General features: G+C 45.9%; 1 protein-coding gene across 6 annotated transcripts in view; it reads left to right on the top strand.

Moving 5' to 3' along the window:
• The first annotated feature begins 15,935 nt into the window (after positions 1 to 15,935).
• Positions 15,936 to 21,430, top strand: part of LOC146204287 (protein arginine N-methyltransferase 5-like) — a 122,161-nt gene continuing 116,666 nt past the window's right edge. For 2 of the 6 annotated variants that reach the window (XM_084589231.1, XM_084589228.1), the window contains exon 1: positions 15,936 to 16,102. In XM_084589231.1, coding sequence (XP_084445357.1) covers positions 15,981 to 16,102 — 122 coding nt within the window. In that variant the 5' untranslated portion in view covers positions 15,936 to 15,980. Of the gene's footprint in view, positions 16,103 to 17,883; positions 18,071 to 21,430 lie in introns of those variants that run through there. The other 4 variants (XM_084589230.1, XM_084589227.1, XM_084589232.1 and 1 more) reach the window with 3 other exon arrangements.

Genomic DNA, 21,430 nt, shown 5'->3' with positions numbered 1-21,430 from the left:
ATTTTTGTTCCTATTCCTCGTTACATTTGCACCTAATTCCTTTACTTCACACGAGATGACATTTCTATCACTGACTGTCTTGCAGATGCCTTCGAACAGTTTCTCACGTCTATCCACTTTAGTCTCCTATTTTGAACAAAAATCATTAAAAACTGCACACAGAGTTTTGTTCCTTTCAAGGCAAAGAAGACCCCTAAGGCTCCTTGGATTACTCATTTTGCATGCATCACGCTGTGTTCGACACCTGGGGCGTACAAAGCACCTCAGTGATCCTTCAAGCGTTGTCATATTTTATAGAGCAAAGAAAGAACGTCAAATTATAACTAATCTGGCAAAGACCGCTTTTTCAACTGCGGTCTTGTAATCTTCTGAAAATCAAACCCTGAAAATTTTGGCAGTCCGTTTTGCAAAAACAGTATGCATCTTTCATCGTTAATAATGAAGCCACTAATGATCCAGCAAACATGACCAATGCCTTCAATGCCTATTATAAATCTGTATTTCTATGTGACACCGCCAAAGCTCCTTTCTTTGGTCGTCTTGACACGGCAACCTCGATTGGCGATATAACAATTATTAAAGTGAATTTGCTTAACCTAATACTAAAGCTGAACACACACAATAAAATATCGACTGGTCCTGATGGTATATCCAACTCATTTCTCGTTCGATATTCATTATAGACTGCTCTATGTCTAAGCACTTCAAGTCAGGTAAAAAGCAGTTTTTATCTATTTACAGATCTATCTCATTAACGTCGTAGTCATGTAAAATGTTGGAACACATAATTCACTAACGTATGATAGATTTCTTTTTTAATTCAATACCAAGTCTCATTTGCAACACGGATTTAGGCAAGGTTTCTGTACCGTAACACAGCTAATTTTCGCACGACCTTTCCTGCGCCCTTGATATTGGAACCCAGGTGGACGCTATTTTTGTAGATCTTTCTAAAGCTTTTAACTCTGTACTACATTCTAATCTCTTAAGTAAACTAAACACCACTAAAAAAAATCCTCGCTTGGTTAGATCGATTGCTAATTTTCTTTTGCATCGGTCACAGTTCATTTCTCATAGTTCAACTAACTCTTGTTGTGTAGATATATTATCTGGCGTTCCTCAAGGCTCGGTGCTTGATCCTTTATTATTTATTCCTAATATACATTATTTACTTACCTCGCCATATCACGTCACAAATACGCCTTTATGCGGATGGCGGCAACTTTTCAATGGAGGTGAAAAGCAAGGCGCCCGTGTGCTGTGCGATGTCAGTGCACGTTAAAGAACCCCAGGTGGTCGAAATTTCCGGAGTCCTCCACTACGGCGTCTCTCATAGCCTTGGTTGCTTTGGGACGTTAAACCCCTCAAACCAAACTCAAACCAAACCATATCCCGTAATTAATACACCCGAATATAATTTGCAACTAAACGCCTTATTTATTAGTTTTTGTGCCTGTCGTAATGCATAGAAAATGAAAATAAATTTTACTAAAACTGTAGCGATGTCTTTAAGTAACAGCACGTCCCTTCCACTGTTTAATTATGCTTTAAACGACTCACCATTCCGCAGGACTTCTGAATACAAGTGTCTCGGTGTTATATTTGCTACTTGTCTTAGTTAAAGCATATTAATTCATTCGCTCTAAAGCCCTAAAAGCACTTGGGTTCTGGTCGCGTGCTCAAATTCTTGGTAACTGCAAGGAGGACGTTTGCACACCAGTTCTGTAGTTTCAGGTCAATCGTAGACGTTTCGGCCACACATTCTTTACTTGGGCTTCTGATGTTTCAGGCTCGTCAGGCGAGAAACAGGCTGGGCTTTAAATCAAGAGATGTCAGTTTTATTGCCCGTCTCAGCTGCAAATGCTTTTTCTTTTATGGACACACGAGGGGCGCAGGCCAGCGGAAAGGAGTCAAACAGTGAAGCCTCTTTCCATTTCTTTCTCTTTCTGTCCCCCTCTTTACACTCAGCGGGCGACTGGGGTCTCACAAGAGCAAAGAACAGTCAGGCAGAAAGGGTACGACCGTTGGAGAGGGTGGCAGGCCTGCATCATTGCTGTAGTGCTGAACAATGGGAGAATCTGTTTGTTCAGTAGCAGTCGCGACAACCCAAAGAGGACCGGTTCAAAAGGTCACTTTTTACAAGAGGAAAGCAGAATACATTTTCTGTGAAGACGTTCCAGGAAAACTTTGCTTAGAACAGGATTTTAATTGGTGACTGGCAGTCATGCGCCCGCAATTCACTCACGGCACTGCGTGAAAGCCTCCAAGGGAGCCGCTGCAGATTCTGAAGCCGCTATTACATAGAAGGATAAAGAACACCACCATAGACACCACCACCAAGCTATCGCAAAAAGCTGCACAGAGCACGAGTAGGATTATTCCTTGGTTCTTTTACATAGTTGTCAAACAAATGCATGTACCCTTGCTTGCATTCGATTGTTCAGTTTTAATTTAACAGTTCGAACAACAACATAGGTATGTAAACAATTTAGTATGTATTCCAGTACGACAGACATTACGTCATTACTCTCTTCCGCTGAAGCAGAACATGTCGTTTGTTTAAAATATAGACTGCCCTTTTCACGACTTCCAATAGTATAAGCGGTGAAGAGACGACATTCTTGGTGATATTCATACGGCTACTGTGCCTCACTCGTTTAGTTCATAAATGTGGTTTTAAAATCTTTGTAAAGCTTATTTTCTCTGCTTTCGAAGGTGCATTTGGTTTATAAATAGCTGCAAAGATGTTAAAGCTGTAAAGAAAAACGCAAAGGTAAGAAACGGCTTTTCAGCAAGATCTACTTGTCTCAGGAAATGCGAAATTGTGCCAAATATTTTGCACCTAGAGAAAAACCGTTCGATAAGTTTAGAGATTAGATGTTAATGAACAAAGTTAAGCATTTTTATTAGGGTGTATAGCTTAGTTTATTAGCCACGCGCCTTTGAAAAGTGTATAAAACAGGTAATTGTATATACAATAACTTTCAAGATATGCATTCAACTGCGGAGGTTTTTTGCACAGTTGGAGGTCTTGCAGGGTTTGCTTTTTCCTGAAAATATCAGCTGTCTGCTTCATTTAGTGTAAAAGTTATTTTTGATCAAATTTAGCTTTTTTTTTTTTAAATGGCTAAAAGAAAATGCTAAACTGTTCAAGTAACAAGCTTTTAGCGGTGCTGAGGTTTCGCGTGGAAAAAGTTTACACTTCGCTGTCAGAGGATAACCATCGGTTATGCTCTACGACTCTCGAGGAATGTGCACGGTCAGGGTGATTTCAGCTAATTTTTTTGTGGTTCGTTTGAAGTGTGCGAGCTCTTCATGAAATTTTTTAAGCATAATTGAAATGCTGCATGGCTTGTTTTTTTTCGTTAAATTTTCGGGCTTTCCTTCCTTTATTCAACTGGTAACAATTATCAACTACAAAGTGTACAAAAAACAAATAATAGTAGAATAGCAGAGCCACGTGCGATAAATGTAGTCAGGCGCCGCCGCACAAGCGTTTCGGGGTAGCTAAACTGGAAACGCTGATTGGCCCAAAATTTGCGACGTCATATATGACGTCACAAACAACGTTAAGGGTCACATGATATTTTATCACGTCATGTCCGGACGTAGGACACACGGGTTTTCCCTAGACTAGGAGCCACCCTACCTAGACTGTCTCTAGATTCTCCATGGTTTTGAGAGCGCCCGGACGCGACCCGACGGCATGCCCGGCGGTGTCGGCGGCGCGCCGCAAGCAGACGGCAGCTGCCCAGCCGATGGCCGTCGGCGGAGAGCCGCGAGGCCTAGCTTGCGTGCGGTGCGGACACCGAGGAAACGGCAGCGGCGTCAAATAACATATGTACGCTTCGAGTCGCGAAGAAGTTTCCGAACCAGCTTGTCACACCGTACGAATTGCCGGGGAAATCACAGTTTAATTGCTTTTCCTTTATCTATATAGATCCGTGTGAGACCTTTCGGCGACAAAAACAATCGAGGTTCGCCAACGCGGTTTGACCTATTCGTAGGCTGGCTGGCAAATTTTCCAGTAACAACTGTACACCATGTTTGCGATGATTCCGCTCTTCTGCACATTTCGTATATTTGCAAAACGTTTCCTTGCAAAATAGCTTTCTCGGTGCGACGTCTTTCAGGCGCGCGGGCTCTCGGCAATGGTCGCCCGTCCCGTTGCCACGCGTCCCGATATAATTCGGTCTTTTTCTAAGCGAAATAGTTCATTATGAATTGTTTTAACCAGAAATGCGCTCGGTGACCGCTCTTATTCGCTAAAAAGGGCCTAATTTCCTCACTCCAAACTAACGCGCCGGCGAATGCACATGATGCCGGCCGGCAACAGCGCGGCGCCGGCGCTATTATAGGCACATCCTAGCTGCGATAGCTAGCTAGTTGATGACTGTAGGGGGCAAAAAAAAAAAAAAAAAAAAAGCCTTGAGGACAAAGGGAATGTAGGTACAATACTAAATCATTCAACTCTACAAATGTTTTAGTTCAGAATTGTGATGCTGGGAGTGATATGTTGATTACGAGAAAAAAACAAAAACAAAAACTAAATAAGCTGTAGTATTAAAGGATGACCTCTTACTTTTTGGTTACCCTGTTGCCGAAAACAATTAAGTGCCTAATAGATATCCTATTTTCATTTGGGCTATGATTATTATAATACTATGTAAGTCATTTCACATTGACCAGGGCTTGTTTTAGACTAAGTTTAATAAAGCAAATCCCCATCTTGCACTTGGAGCATAATGCCTTCATACCTCAAATAAAGTTGATGGAGCATATCATAAAGTCATAATTAATACAAACAGATTTCAGGCTAACAAGAAGAAATGTTTTACATTCTTACTAATGTGGTCATGTTATATTTGGGTAACTAGAGGCATTATAAGACATGTACTTTATAAGTAGTACAGAACTGTGCGTAGCCTTTAGAAAACATGAAAATATTGTAGTGTGTATCACATGAAGAGTAATGGCATTGTATGTTTTGTAAGTGTTAGCATATGTTTGCTGTCAAATTGAGATCCATGTGATGCATGCATCTTTTAATGACTTAGTGCTTGTTCTAATGCATCGCATGGACCATTTCAGCTTGTCATGCCTTTGCATGTCTAATATGTAATAAACAGCGTCTTCTGCATTTCTTTCACGGCAACAAGTTTTGCATTCGTCATATGTGTCAATTGTGATTTTTAACTGGACCTGTAGCCTGAAACAGACTGCTGACTGCCATCACAAATTTGTTTATTATATATTCAAACACTGCATTGATTTTTTTCATAACAATATTGAAATGCTTTAATAACTTTCATTGCCTTGAGTAAATGTTTGTCATTCATTACATTGATTGCTTGCAGTCCAGAAATTCTTCACGTTCTTATTTGGCTATACCTTACGCTTACAAACACATATAAAGTTATATATGTGCTACACTATTTTTCCTTCCATTCGGTATCTCTTTCACACAGCCTCAGAGTTTAAAGACAATTATTTATCAAACAGCACTTGTGAATATATCCAAGTGGACACTTTTTAATTGCGCAATGATGGCGTAATGCAGTGAAGAATAAGTTAATGTGGTCCACCAATTCAGTATTCAAAAAACTTATGAAAGAGAAAGGTAGCATGCACTATAGCCAATTTTGAACAAAATTATCTGTGCATATGCCACCTTTTATGCGACTAATATGTCAACAGCAAAAAAAAAAATAAATAAATTTTCTTGTAGGTACATTACTAAGGGGTACAGATGAGTAAAACAAGTATTTGCTGAATTTCAGGTTGTCCAGATGTTGTGGGATTGCTTTTCGGGACATAAAAAGGCATTTTCTTAGCATAAAATAGGGGTTAGAAACCTTGCTGTCCTTATAGGGGTGTGTGGACTGCACTGGGTGCAGTGCTCAGGGAAGTGTGGCTAGGAAGGGGGGGGGGGGGGGGGGAGAGGGTGAGAATGCAAAGAGAAATAAGTAGGCACGAATGCTTTTTTAGGAAGTGCAGTTAGAGAAATATATGCAAGACAATTCACATGCTGCAATACTGTGGGCTTTAAGTTCTTTTCCTCAAGAGAATGCTTTCTCTCTTTTGTTGCTGTAAGAGAAGGTTATTGTTAAAATGAGAGATACAAGTCAGTTCACCATGAAATCAAACCTGACGACCCCCACTGTCATTCCGCTGCTGAAGACCATCATCATCGTCAGCCTGATTATACCCACTGCAGGGCGAAGGCCTCTCCCATATTTCTCCACTTAACCCGGTTCTGTGCTAGCTGCATCCACTTCACCCCTGCGAACTTCTTAATCTCATCCGCCCACCTAACTTTCTGCCGCCCCCTGCTACGCTTTCCTTCCCTTGGAATCCAATTTGTTACCCTCAGCGACCATCGGTTATCCTCTCTTCGCACTACATGTCCTGCCCATGTCCATTTCTTCTTCTTAATTTCTACTAGAATGTCGGTAACTTGAGTTATTTCTCTGACCCACTCTGCATGCTTTCTATCTCTTAATGTTACCCCTACCATTTTTCGTTCCATAGCCCACTGGGTTGTCCTCAACTTAAGTAGAACTCTCTTGGTTAGCCTCCACGTTTCAGCCCCATAGGTGAGTACAGGCAAGATGCAACTGTTGTATACTTTCCTCTTGAGCGATACCGGTAAGCTGCTAGTAAGACCACTTTGCTGCTAGTAAGACCGGTAAGACCACTTTGAGACTGTCGATACGCAATCACGTGACACATGGGTGGCGTAGCCTACACGTCACGTACGCGTATCTCGCGGAGTCTTTTTTTTTTTTTCCTTGTAAGAGGAAGCGCTCGCGGCAGTTAGTTTTGTCCACGCCATGGCTCCTCCTCCAACACAGCTCCAAGCCCTCACTCGTTTGAATCCACGCTGTCTACGTTGGCTAGCTTGCCCGCCCCTAAAGCCCCTTTATTGAGGGGCTTTACCCGCCCCTCCTTTCAACCTCTCCCCACTAATAGGAAAAAAAATACAGAAGAAAGCGTAAAGAAGAAGCGGACGGCTAGATGCTCTCCCTCCGCCAGCTCGAAGCCGCGCTCCGCTCCGACGGCCAAGCGCTTTTCTCACTGCTCCAGTAGAATAAAAAAAAAAAAAAAAAAACGTCAACAGGACACGCAACAGTGACGTAGTAGCTCCACGTCACTTTTGTGTCACGTGATTGCGCGTTCACGATCTGCAAAAATACCCTCCCGGGGGAAATGGGGGAGGGTATTTTGCACACCGTGAACGCGCAATCACGTGACACAAAAGTGACGTGGGCTACTACGTCACTTCTGCGTGTCCTGTCGACGTTTTGTTTGTTTTTTTTTTTTTATTCTACTGGGGCAGTGAGAAAAGCGCTTGGCCGTCGGAGCGGAGCGCGGCTTCGAGCTGGCGGAGGGAGAGCATCTAGCCGTCCGCACTTAACAGCACGCACGCTTTCTTCTGTATTTTTCTTCTGTAAAGCGGTCGCGGCAGTTAGTTTTGTTCACGCCATGGCTCCTCCTCTAACACAGTCTTGTCCCCTCCCCCATGGCTCCAAGCAGTAAACAGAATTTTCCTCCCCCGGGGGAATGAGTGAGCGCAGATTTTGTGCGTTCGCAGTCTTTTGCTTTCGTTCTCTTTCTTCCGGTGGTCTGGCGGGGTTAGAGCTGGTATTCGAAGCGACGCAGGGACTTCGAGTCGCGAGTCTGCTTCTTCGCAGCGCGCTGCAGGGATTGTGAGTTTGCTTCCTCACTACAATGTAAACGTGCAAGAGTACTGACCTTATGCGGGGCCTCAAATATATTAAGTACCTGCGCATGAGTTATTTGCACACACGCGCGCCCACACACATGCAGTTTTGTAGTGGCAAAAAGCAAATAACTTTACAGCATCTTGCGCGTAAACGTTGATGTTTGGAATTAAGCTGTGAAATTATACAAGATGTTACTTAGCTTGCGGATACGTCACACACACACACACACACACACACACACACACACACACACACACACACACACACACACACACACACACACACACACACACACACACATATATATATATATATATATATATATATATAGTTTTATGTACATAATTGAGGCGTAACTTTTAAGGTGCAAAAGCGGCTGATTGAGCCAAGTAAACGACACAGCAAATCTTCAGCACTCCCTCCGCTGCCTCTCAAGCCAAACCAGCCCATACATCACAGCTCGCTCCGACGGCCAAGCGCTTTTCTCACTGCCCCAGTAGAATAAAAAACAAAAAACGAAAAAAAAAAAAAGAAAACGTCGACAGGGCACGCAGAAGTGACGTAGTAGCCCCACGTCACTTTTGTGTTACGTGATTGCGCGTTCACGGTGTGCAAAAATACCCTCCCGGGAAATGGTGGGAAGTGCGGGGCAACTGTCTACAACTGTGTCACCCCCGCAGCTCGAAAGATGGTGGCGAGTGTTCCTGACTGGGTGAGAGAAGAGATGTGTACACGCCGACTTTGAAGAGAGCATGCAATTTTGTGGTATTTGTATACTATTTTGGGGGGAGCTCTTTTCGAACAAAGTTGTCTTATGATCAAATTCATGAAAAAAAACAACAAAGGAAAATGATTATTGACCAAGTTAATAATCGCATACTTTTATCTCAAAACAGTCTGGTAAAGCTAAGAGCCGTGAGAAAACGGGCCAGCGTCCTTGTCATTTGGCTTTGTTTCTTTGCGTGTGGCCCATTCATCCTCTTTTACGACCTGCCGGAGTAAGAAGGGCGGCTTTTTTCATTTTTTTTTTTTTTTTTCGGAAATCGGAGAGGTGCATTTTCGCAGCGAGCAGTCCGATTCTACAATGGATCGGAAACTACCCCCTCTCCTCCCCCGCTTCTTGTCAACAGTTCTTGGAAGACTAGGCAGCTTGTGCTCGTGGATGTGCTTTCAAGTTCGTTGCAAAAGCGTAGAGCGCGAACCAAGAGGCGATCTCGAGCGCGCAATGAGGCTGTACGTGCGAATGAAATGTTGGGAATGTAAGCGCGTTTTCCAAAGTTGCGCGTGAAAATTACGAGACAGTCAACTTTGTTACCTTCAATAACTATAGCGCAGGACAACGAGACCTCTTTTTCATTCGCATTTATATATTGTCAGGACAAGTGACTGTGGTAGTTTTCAACCGCTGTATCCTTTCAGTAATTCCGTCAAGCCATCCTGAAGTAACGTACTCCTCCGGCGCGTTTGGACACAAAAAATCGAAGATGCTTCGCTTTTCCTGTTTTTTTTTTTCTCAAGTAATGGGAGTGTGGTTTCATAAGAACGAAATAGTTGATTTTTATTTATTTTATCAGTATTTTGTTTTTGTTTTACAGATTGTTTTGATTTATGGCTTCTATTTTTAATTTTTTTTTGCATTGTTCACTCCTGGTCCGCGAGAGACATATTTTCTCAGCGCATCCTGCATATCAATATGAGTTTGAGACCCCTATGCTGTACAGAGTGATTGAAAATTAAGAATATTTATTGAGAGCTACACGAGGTACGCGCAAGCAAAAATAAGCTAATTGAAACGAATTCTTTCCTGAAGCAGCTGCCGCAATTTCGGATTTTTGTTGTGGCTTGCAGACTAATAATATGGAGAACTTTTAGTTTTAAGGCGTGAACATGTACCGGAAGTAATTAACGCGAATTATCTGTCGTACGTACTAAGCCAAGAGATCGCTTGTAGAAGAGCCCTGCATATGGAAAGAATGCTGCATAAGTCCAGAAACTTAAGACGTCTGCTTGAAAAGTACCGGAATAAGAGACTAGAAACGATCATGACGTCATAGGCGTAAACTTCAACCACTTACATAGCAGGGAATCAAAGAAATCTTATTAATAAACATGGAAATAGCAAAGCACACTGGACTATAAATAATGTTTCAGTAAAACAGCAAACAGTACCAAACATATAAGGTAGCGGCAAGAAATATATGATGCAGTGGGTTTCTGGTCACGTTGTATATCAATAATGCAGCTGCAACAGGACTCCCTTGAGAGCTCTGACCACCTAACAAATTTCCAGGCAGTCGATTGCTCGATCCTTTGGGCTCACACATATATATACGCGTGAGCCGCACGCTTGCGTCTTTCAGGACAAGGACCTAGTTCAAATCACTTCGATGTACAACTTACAAATGACCTTCCTGAGGTGGATGTACCGCGTCAACAACTTCCGGATAAAGCTTTGCTCTCCAAGAGCTAACAGCTGGCTATATCTAGGTGAGACGCGCTATAGCATGGAGAACAGTAGACGACGGGGTCGCCGAAAGAATACGATCGACCACGTTCCTGTTCTGCCAAATGATCAATCCCACGGATCAATCCCACCTCTAGCGATGACGTGCCGTTCGCGTACCGCGACCGCTTGGCTTTCGGCATAAGTGTATACCTGGGCCTGTATTCCGAGTTTGCGTGTTATCGAAGTGTCGCTATCTCACGTGACCTCGAGTCATCTGAATCGAAACGCCGGAACTGGGTTTGCAACTACGGAACCGGAAGAGGTGCCAACATCATGTTCCGGGGTTTCGAACAATCAGATCACTCGAGGTTTAGGGAGTGTTAGGTTTGTGGGTCGCGTGCTTAGCCCACCGCTCACGCCAATTGTTAGGTTTGGGGTCGCGAGTGCCGGGGTAGCGTACCGCTGCGGCGCGCGGCCCCTCGGTAGCGTTGGCCTGGCGGCTCCGTGGACGGCGGACGGCATCAAAGGTGCCAGCAAAGACGAGGCGTCTTTTAACGAAACAACCTTTACTACAACATCGGGAAGATACGGGCAGAGAAGCTGACCCGGAGAGAATACAGACACTCTCACACAGCTGGTGTCTAGCGTCGTGCCAACGGCGCGTCAAAGTCTCTATCCCAGCGGAGTCGGCCGCTGCTTTTTATAGGTTTTCCCGTTCACAGGAATAGGGTAAACCCTCACAGGAAAGGGAGAGCCAAACATGTTGGTTCACGACGAATGACTCAATCGCAGATGGTCCGACCTCATCTCCTCCACCTCCTGCAGACGGGCGAGGGCGGCGCCCTCTCTCACGAGCTCCAGGCTTGGCCGGCGTTTGCACACACACACGCACGCACACACATTTGGCGCGTGGCAGGAACACGTCGAGTCTTGCCCGCGGGAGGAAGCGTTGCGCGGCCGATGAACGGCGTCGAAATGGCCGATCCGCTCGCGGTTCTGCCTGTTGCTATACGGTGGCCGCGTCAGCTGTCCCACTTCTCGGTGGAGAAACGTAACAGACTGCCCCGCCGGGGAAGGGAGATCCCGAAGGGCAGGGGACTGCATCCGCTGTCCGGAGGGATCGGGATGTTGCTGCTAGCCAGGGTCGTCCGACTCTGTTTCTCTTGAGCCAGTCAGCCTGAAGAAGTCCTTGGCAAGTCCGGGTTTCCAAGGCACTCTGCAACTTGTCTTCAGGAGAGATTTCTGACAACCCACAACGTCACAACCATGCTAAAAACTCAACCGGTCAGCCAGCAAGCACGGCACAAACTTCACTAAGTTCCGCCAGACTCTTTCCCTCTTATGCCCCCATCAATATTAAAGGGCAGCGTAGCAGCACTTGGAACGCATCCACAAATTTGAAAATCGTGCTTTCAAAAACACCATTCTCAAACAAAAATAGTTCAAAATCCTATACCAGGAAAAAAACACCAAAAAGTGAAAACTGAGGCTTCTTCTCACGTCATGGGCTTCGACTTAAGCCATCGGCATTACCGTTGAGATCACCCTTTTCACTAAAGCTTCGGTTGTCCGTTTCACGGAACAACCTTACCTTCCTGTTTCTATGCAAAGAAACAGACGAGCACGAGTCACTCGCTTTCCTAAACAACCTATCCCTCTCTTCACGCTTGACGCACCAGTCACGCATTTTCTCGGCACGGGCGCATTTGTGCCTTCGGGATAATCGCTTTCTTTTTCGCGATAGCCTCAACTTGCTCCATTCTTTCTCGCGCCTGCCTTTCCGTTTTTTTCTACGGCAGCACTGGAACACAGGCGTTTTGCTTTCTTTTCGCAATCGTTTGAGTGTCCTCTCCTTACGATGGCAGCATTCTTTATCGCGCCTGCCCTTTCGCGTTTTTCGTCGGCAGCACGGGAATACTAGCCTTCCGCTTTCTTTCTGCAATCGTTTGCTCTCCTTACGATGGCAGCATTCTTTCTCGCGCCTGCCTTTCCGCGTTTTTCGGTGGCAGCACTTGAATACTCTAGTCCTACTTTCTTTCGGCGCGAGCTCTGGCAAGCTAGCGGTTACCGGAGCTAGTAGGACACCGGTGTCGTCTGAGTGGTCAAAGCAGTCAAAGTGCGGCGCCGCGTCTGCATCGCGGCCAGCAGCGCATGACTCACTTTCCGTCAAGTCCGAACGACAACTGCTCACGCCAGCCCTCAAGCTAGGCATTTCCTCTGGCGGCGCCGCGGCTGCATCGCTTGACTCACTTTCATTCAAATCCGAACAACCGCTCATGCCAGCCCTCAAGCTAGGCATTTCCTCTGGCGGCTCGCCACTCACGTTACACGGGTCCTCCGATGAGCCGCATTGCTCAGCGCTAACCGGTGCACGATCAAGCTCATTCGACAGCTGGGGCGCTTCGGATTGCGTGAGGGTCATGTGTGCCACGTCCGCGTTCGCACTGGGGTTGCTTTCGCGAATACAACCTAGCGTGGTTTCGGAGCACGAACTATTCTGACTCTGCTCTGGTCGTTCGCTGTCGCCTTCGCAAGTCTCGCTCTCTACAGCGGACGCGCACTCCTCGTCGGTCTGCCCTGGCTGATCACAACTCGCGGGCTGCGCAGTTTCGCTGATCGGCACTTCGTTTTTCTGCGTGCCCTGCTCTACGACACAGCTGATTTCGGAAACTGAAATTTTCTCATCTCCGTCGCGCTCTCCACAAGCTTCTGCTTTCGACTCGAGAGACGGTTCAGTTACTACCAGTTCCCCACTCTCATTTGATGGAACTGTATCTCCTACAGCTACTTGGGTCGGCATGCAGTTCACCTCGCTTAACGGCGTCACTTCGGACTTCCCGCCGATTAAGCATGTGCTAACCGTCTCAGCTAGTGGCTCGACCAAGGTAACACGATGCTCTTCTGTTAGAGGCTCGGTCGGCTCGCTACTGCGGTCACCTTGCTCGGCCGCTTCCCCAAGCTGTTTCTCACACTCCGGTGCAGGTTCGATTTGCTCCGGAACTTCCGCACTGTCTAGCCATTCGCTTACAGCGGCTTTCAACTGATAGGCCAAATCAAAGTACGACTCGTCACAATGTTTCTCGCTCTCATACCTCTTCCGAAGATCAGGAGGCGTTATCTGATATCGTATCAGCAATGACTCTTTTAGTTCATCGTAATTTTTCAAGCGCTCGCCAACCAATCGCTTGATTTCTTCCGACGCTTCAGCGGAGAGAAGAGCTACCAACTTCTGCGCCCAACTATCTCGCTCGAAGCGTTTACTTCTACAGAGACTTTCGAAGTCTGCCAAATACTTTGCCATATCCTCGGCGATGAGGAACGGTGGCGTACCCTCTCGCGGTATCGAGCCGTTATACTGAAGGGCATTGAAAGCCTTAAGTTTTTCCACGCTCATTCTATGGGCTGAAATCTCCAGCTGCATCAGTTTCCTTACGCGGGCGTCCTTTTTCTCGTAACGTTCCCTACGTTCACGATCCTCTTTCTCGTAACGTTCCCTACGTGCACGCATCTCTTTCTCGTGACGTTCTCTACGTTCACGTTCCTCTTTCTCGTGACGTTTTCTACGTTCACGTTCCTCTTGACGTTCGTCAATGATCTCAAGGCATTCCAAAAGCTCGTCATCTTCAGCTTCCAACTCAAGAATAGCCTTTAACACTTCTGGTTTTCTGAGTTTGTCTGACACATCCAGACCCAACTCCTCCGCAAGCTCCAGCAATTTCGGTTTGCGCAACGACTTCAAATCCAAATTCATGGCTGTTCCGAGTGCTGCCTTCTCTACTGCCCACTATTGCCTTGCTGCAATTAACCCAGCAACAACGACAACACAATTACCAGCTCTGTTCTCTACTTAACAAAAGCCTGGCAAAACTCAGTAGAAGAAAGTCCCGCACTCACCAAACCTCGCAGCCAAGAATCCAACGCAGTCGTTCCGCTGCAGGCAACCAGTCATCACACAGGGCTCGTTGCACTGCTCCCGCCTTTCCGGTGAGCTGCTTTGATTCACGAGTCACGCCTCGGACATCTCCGCTCTTCCCACCAGATGTTGCACCTCGGTCAGGCCTGTCTCGTTTCACCGACCACGGTCACTGCTTGGTCGTCCTCGTCTCTCCGCTTTCCGCTGTTCACCAGTTGTTGGACGACGGTATCGCCTGGCTCGTCCCTCCAACCACGGTTACGGCTTGGTCGTCGTCGTCCCACCGCTGTTCACCAATTGTTAGGTGCGGCGCGCGTCTCCTCGGTAGCGTTGGCCTGGCGGCTCCGTGGACGGCGGACGGCATGAACGGTCCCAGCAAAGACGAGGCGTCTTTTAACGAAACAACCTTTACTACAACATCGGGAAGATACGGGCAGAGAAGCTGACCCGGAGAGAATACAGACACTCTCACACAGCTGGTGTCTAGCGTCGTGCCAACTGCGCGTCAAAGTAGTCTCTATCCCAGCGGATTCGGCCGCTGGTTTTTATAGGTTTTCCCGTTCACAGGGAAAGGGTAAAACCTCACAGGAAAGGGAGAGCCAAACATGTTGGTTCACGACGAATGACTCAATCGCAGATGGTCCGACCTCATCTCCTCCACCTCCTGCGAGGGCGGCGCCCTCTCTCACGAGCTCCAGGCTTGGCCGGCGTTTGCACACACACGCACGCACACACATTTGGCGCGTGGCAGGAACACGTCGAGTCTTGCCCGCGGGAGGAAGCGTTGCGCGGCCGATGAACGGCGTCGAAATGGCCGATCCGCTCGCGGTTCTGCCTGTTACTATACGGTGGCCGCGTCAGCTGTCCCACTTCTCGGTGGAGAAACGTAACAGGAGATAGCGACACTTTCGATGACGACGCAAACTCGGAATACGGGCCCTGCTAGCATCGCTTGTAGCTCTGAACACGAACCGTGGTATGCTTCTCTCGGTAAAACCGCTCGCATATTCGCGCTGAAATTTGGCGCTCATAAGCACACAGCCATCTATCGTTTTTAATACCAGCTTGAATGATGTACTTGCCTGGTTCGATCAGGAAATTACTCGCAGTCCGCGTCTTCTGCAGCATCGGCGACCCACAAGAAGCCTTCGGTCGCCAGTTTTGCAGGCGACGCGAATTTCTAATTACTTCTGACCGAATCAAGCAAACACATCACCTAATCTAGCATTAAAAATGCTATCTGTGTGGCAACGACTTGGCTCCGCGACTGAAAAAATAACGTCATTTCCTCCAAATTTTTTTTCACAGGGTTGCACTGGCAGGGCTGCCTACACGTGTCTGAACAGGCCTGCTCTCTCGAGTTAGCATAGAGGTTAACCTGGACTCGTTCTGATTTTCTGACGTAGAGTATCGCCGTGGACGGCTGCTCGACAGCTTACGCGAGGCGTTCGAGACCGACTAAGAACAAACACCAGCGACGACTTGACACAAGGAACGCACAAGCTCTTGCGAAGCGTTTCATAGTGCTGTTGCGCAATATTCCGTGCCTAGCTATGCTAAACCGCCTGAATTTCTTGTTTTTTAACTTTTTTTACATTTGTGCACACTGCAGCTTCTCGTGCTCGCGCCAGTTCAAAATTAGCGTTTCTTCAAATGATGGCGCCTGCTAATGAGTTTATTCTTCACCGCATTAAAATAACATAAATTAGTTTATTACTTTTTATAGTTCTTTACATATTAAATTATGCATTTTTTGTTTTGTGAACAGCATGCATAGCTGATACAGCATGTCTACTGCACTAAACGCGTCACTTGTAGCCTCGTAGCGCTGCAGTCGGCCTAGGGCCCTAGGGCGTCCACGGCTCTACGGCCATAACGCCATAACAGAAGACGCATGGCTAGAGGCAGATCCCTGGTTAGTTCAAAAATGGAGGCACGCCATAGCGTGTCGTGTGGTGTTGATTTGCATTTTGGGCGACAACTTCGTCTAGGATTAGCTTCTGCTGCAAAATCTGGGTTAGTATTTGATTGTCTCATTCTGAAGTGTTGTGCGATTCTTAATCAACGATATATATATATATGTATATATCGTTGCTCATTCTTTGGTGTGGCTTATTCGTGGGCCCGTTCGTAAGCGTTGAATTAATGATCCGTGGAATGTGAGCCACGTGTTAATTGTTTGAACGTTTTAACCTTGCTGCTTTGTATCGAAAACGGAGACCGTAACGTAACATCAATTTAAGCTGCTTTATTTGGCCCCGTACCTCTAGCGATGACGTGCCGCTTGCGTACCGCGACCGCTTGGCGTTCGGCACAAGTGTATCCCTGCTAGCATCGCTTGTAACTCTGAACACGAACCGTGGTATGCTTCTCTCGGTTAAACCGCTCCCATATTCGCGCTGAAATTTGGCGCACATAAGCACACAGCCATTTATCGTTTTTAATACCAGCTTGAATGATGTACTTGCCTGGTTCGATCAGGAAATTACTCGCAGTCCGCGTCTTCTGCAGCATCGGCGACCCACAAGAAGCTAGTTTTGCAGGCGACGCGAATTTCTAATTACTTCTGACCGAATCAAGCAAACACATCACCTAATCTAGCATTAAAAATGCTATCTGTGTGGCAACGACTTGGCTCCGCGACTGAAAAAATAACGTCATTTCCTCCAAATTTTTTTTCACAGGGTTGCACTGGCAGGGCTGCCTACACGTGTCTGAATAGGCCTGCTCTCTCGAGTTAGCATAGAGGTTAACCTGGACTCGTTCTGATTTTCTGACGTAGAGTGTCGCCGTGGACGGCTGCTCGACAGCTTACGCGAGGCGTTCGAGACCGACTAAAGGTCTATTCACACTTGCGACTAGATGAAGTCGCGCGACTGGTAGTCGCGCGACCAGAGGAGAGGAGCTATGTTCACACTTGCAACTGTCGCCTTCTCGAAAAACGAGTTGGGAGTAGGAAAGCTGCAGCGCGATGACAGCGAACGTCGGTAGCAGCCGCTTGCCAGACACTTCAGCTTTTACAGACGAGAACGCCAACGACGAATAGACGGTGTCAATATAAAATGTTGCGCCTGCGTGAAAAACCCATTTCTCTAAAGTTCATAGTGCTTACCGGATAGTACGAATATCTTTCCAATCTCCTCCCAGGCCATATCCTTCTCCCTGCATGCCTTTGAATTCCGGATGCCGTTTGTTGAAAAGGTAGGGGTATCCTTTAATTGCATTGAGAAGGTGCTCGATCTAGTACTCCGGGACCTCGCTGATTGGAGAAATGGTTTGCGACTAGTAGTCGCGCGACTAGAAATTCGAGCAGTGACCGATCGGCCCGCGGCAGTCGCTTTTCGACCGATGCGACCATTTGCGACTGTCGCTTTTCGACCAAAACGGTCGCGCGACTGCTGCTAGTCGCAAGTGTGAACGGGCCTTAAGAACAAACACCAGCGACGACTTGACACAAGGAACGCACAAGCTCTTGCGAAGCGTTTCATAGTGCTGTTGCGCAATATTCCGTGCCTAGCTATGCTAAACCGCCTGAATTTCTTGTTTTTTAACTTTTTTACATTTGTGCACACTGCAGCTTCTCGTGCTCGCGCCAGTTCAAAATTAGCGTTTCTTCAAATGATGGCGCCTGTTAATGAGTTTCTTCTTCACCACATTAAAATAACAAAGTAGTTTATTACTTTTTATAGTCTTTACATATTAAATTATGCATTTTTTGTTTTTTGTTTTGTGAACAGCATGTAGCTGATGCAGCATGTCTACTGCACTAAACGCACTAAACGCGTCACTTGTAGCCTCGTAGCGCTGCAGTCGGCCTAGGGCCCTAGGGCGTCCACTGCTCTACGGCCATAACAGAAGACGCATGGCGAAAGGCAGATCCCCGGTTAGTTCAAAAATGGAGGCACGCCATAGCGTGTCGTGTGGTGTTGATTTGCATTTTGTGCGACAACTTCGTCTAGGATTAGCTTCTGCTGCAAATGCTGGGTTAGTATTTGATTGTCTCATTCTGAAGTGTTGTGCGATTCTTAATCAACGATATATATATGTATATATCGTTGCTCATTCTTGGGTGTTGCTTATTCGTGGGCTCGTTCGTGATCGTTGAATTAATGATCCGTGGAATGTGAGCCACGTGTTAATTGTTTGAACGTTTTAACCTTGCTGCTTTGTATCGAAAACGGAGACCGTAAAAGTAACATCAATTTAAGCTGCTTTATTTGGCCCCGTACCTCTAGCGATGACATGCCGCTTGCGTACCGCGACCGCTTGGCGTTCGGCACAAGTGTATCCCTGCTAGCATCGCTTGTATCTCTGAACACGAACCGTGGTATGCTTCTCTCGGTTAAACCGCTCCCATATTCGCGCTGAAATTTGGAGCACATAAGCACACAGCCATTTATCGTTTTTAATACCAGCTTGAATGATGTACTTGCCTGGTTCGATCAGGGAAATTACTCGCATTCCGCGTCGTCTGCAGCATCGGCGACCCACAAGAAGCCTTCGGTCGCCAGTTCTGCAGGCGACGCGAATTTCTAATTACTTCTGACCGAATCAAGCAAACACATAACCTAATCTAGCATTAAAAATGCTATCTGTGTGGCAAATTTCAGCGCGATTAAGCGAGCGGTATAACCGTTATTACGGTTCTCATTTAGCTTTGCAACAGTCGTTATTTTTCTCACGGCGTTGCCCCTGAAAACTATGCCTAAGGACTGTATTACTGCGGCTGTGTGGCACCTGGCTGCAGTGTTAACGCTATTTGCAAGCAACTTTTTTGAGCCGGAAGGCAACAGCGCTTAGTTTCGGTTGACTAAAAATTTGCAATGCTAAACGCGCATCGTGAAATGCTTCCTTTGGTGAAATCGCTCGCATGTTTGCGTTGGAATTTGGCGCACAGATAATATACAACCGTCTGTTATTTCTTAATACCATTTTGGATGTATCTGCCTGATTCGATTCCAGTTCGAAATCCGCGTCGTCTGCAGCATCAGCGACCGAGAAGGAGCGTCCTTTTCACTGCAGACGACGCGGATTTCGAATTCTGGTTTAATTAGGCAAGTACATCGTCGATACAGATATTCAAAAACGATAGACAGTTGTATGCTATGTGCCAAATTTCAGCGCAAATAATCCAGCGGTTTGACCGATAAAAAACACATTACGGTTCGCGTTTAGCATTGCAACAGTGGCTAAGTGTTTTCTGTTATGGAAATATAGTCGTGTCACTTTTTGCTATGGAATTTTACTATGGTTTGCTCATAATGCATGGCTGCTGTGACAGATTTGAAAGTGCCTGGCTTTACAAGCGCACAATGTATTCGCTTCTCTAGGAGACACGGAAATGCAGAAAATTGGCATCAGTGTGATTCATTCGTGATGCTGGGCATACTAAAGCTGTTGAAAGGCAAAGAACACAGAGAGTGCTTCCTAAAATGTTTTTTCGTGTCATTCAGCGTATCCAGTGGCTGCTGCTAGTTGCGGTTTGCACGTCATTGCTGTCGTAACTTTTGTGTTGCGAACAACTGTGTACTTCACCATTGCCTCATCCTCTCTTTGGAACCAGCTTCGCATGGCTCTTCTATGTCAAGCAGCACCTTTTTGTCTCTAAAAACTATTGTAGCATATCTGAATGTTGTACAAGTATGCAAAATTTTGTAAGCAATGTGGTAATTATGGATAAATTGTCAGTTCTAACTACATCATTTTGCATTATATTTTGTATTGATGATAAAATGCGGTAATGTTTCACATATTGTGTCAAGATTAAGTTGTTATTATAACAGTATTTCAGGATGTTAATTGTCAATGGTCTGAGATGTGGGAGTTTTAAATACAGGGTTGTGTAGTGTTGTATTTCAGCTTATGTTAATGTTACCTGCTGTTGCCTGTCATTGTCGACATTTTGTACTGAGACTATATTATTGGGCAGTTTTGTGCAGTTTGCTCATTATTTCTCTTTTCTAAAGCCTGGTTCGCACTGCAGAAGCAGTTAACTCCTTCCTGTAACAACATGTTCACATGGTGTTGGCGACCCTGTCACACTGCTTCAACACGAACTGTCCGGAAACACTTCTTTGTCGCCTGGTTACACGGAACGAAAACTTCTGATGGAACATTTGCCGAACTGCTTGTTACACTGGAAAAACAACTTCGGCAATGCTTCTCTGCCGCCTCTCTAGCATAGCCACTTGCGTGTTCTCTTCTGTGGGCGATTCCTGTGCGCGGAAGAGGAGCGGAACCATGGCATCTCCACCATGGCTGGTGTAAATTAACTGCACCCTGCCCGACTGCTTGCAAGACGCCATACCACAGCATAAACAAAGCGATGAAGGGAAACATCTTTTTTTTTTTTTTTAGTATTATCTGCAAGCACGGAAGGCATTAAAAAACGATCAATCATCGTTAAGTGCCTGCTTTGTTGTTGTGTTGCTGTCGGAAGTTTTGCTCGGCTGGCGCACAAGCCAAACAATGTTGACTAGCGCTGTTTACATTAAGTTTTCGTTGCTCAAGTCTCATACTAAGCCAACACCCCAGCAACTCTATGCTGCTAGTGCAGTGTGATATGCCATTGGGAAACAATTTTGTTGGGAAGCAAGTGTTTGGCCGTGTTTTGTTCATGACACTGTTTTGTTCCCACAGTGTGACTCAGCCTTAAGGTTTGGGCAGCTGGAAATGACATACTTAACCTTGGATATTGTCACAGCTTTTTTTGCTTAAGTAGGGCGTACTTAATATGTGGTTTGGTTTGTTTATGGGGTGTGCATCCCAAAGCGACTCAGGTTTTGAGGGACGGCGTTGTGGAGGACTTCGGAAGTTTCAACCACCTGGGGTTCTTTAACGTGCACTGACATCGCACAGCACACGGGCACTTTGCTTTTCATCTCCATAGAAAAACAGCCACCACGGCCTGAATTTGATCCCGCATCCTTGGGCACAGTAGTTGAGCACCGCAACCACTGCACCACTGTGGCGGGGCAATATTTAACATATCATTGTTATCTAAATTAACTTATGTAACTTGAACAGTTGAGTAACACTTAGTAAAAGTTGAAATCGTCATGCTGTCAATACTTGTCCTAGTGTACTTGTGCAGCACGAATTGGATCAGTTCAATTCCTGTGATCTTATTAAATATTAGAGATACTGCTGCTCTGATGAAATAGTGTAGAAAATAGATGGTAACAGAAAAAGGGAACATGTGTTTCATGTGAAAATACCTTTTTGAAATTTGATGTACACATAAGTGTGCAGTAGCGGTGAAAGAGAAACCAAAGGTAACTGCATCCATCTTGGTAAAAATTGATTTCCTTGCGTTTTTTTTCTTTTTTTTTTTTTTTGATGTAT

The sequence above is a fragment of the Amblyomma maculatum genome, chromosome 1, assembly GCF_055883805.1.
Source record: "Amblyomma maculatum isolate TAMU_Amacu chromosome 1, ASM5588380v1, whole genome shotgun sequence".
NCBI classification, from domain to species: domain Eukaryota; kingdom Metazoa; phylum Arthropoda; class Arachnida; order Ixodida; family Ixodidae; genus Amblyomma; species Amblyomma maculatum.
Note: the sequence above shows the minus strand (reverse complement) of the source record. Positions and strands in the feature narration are given on the sequence as shown.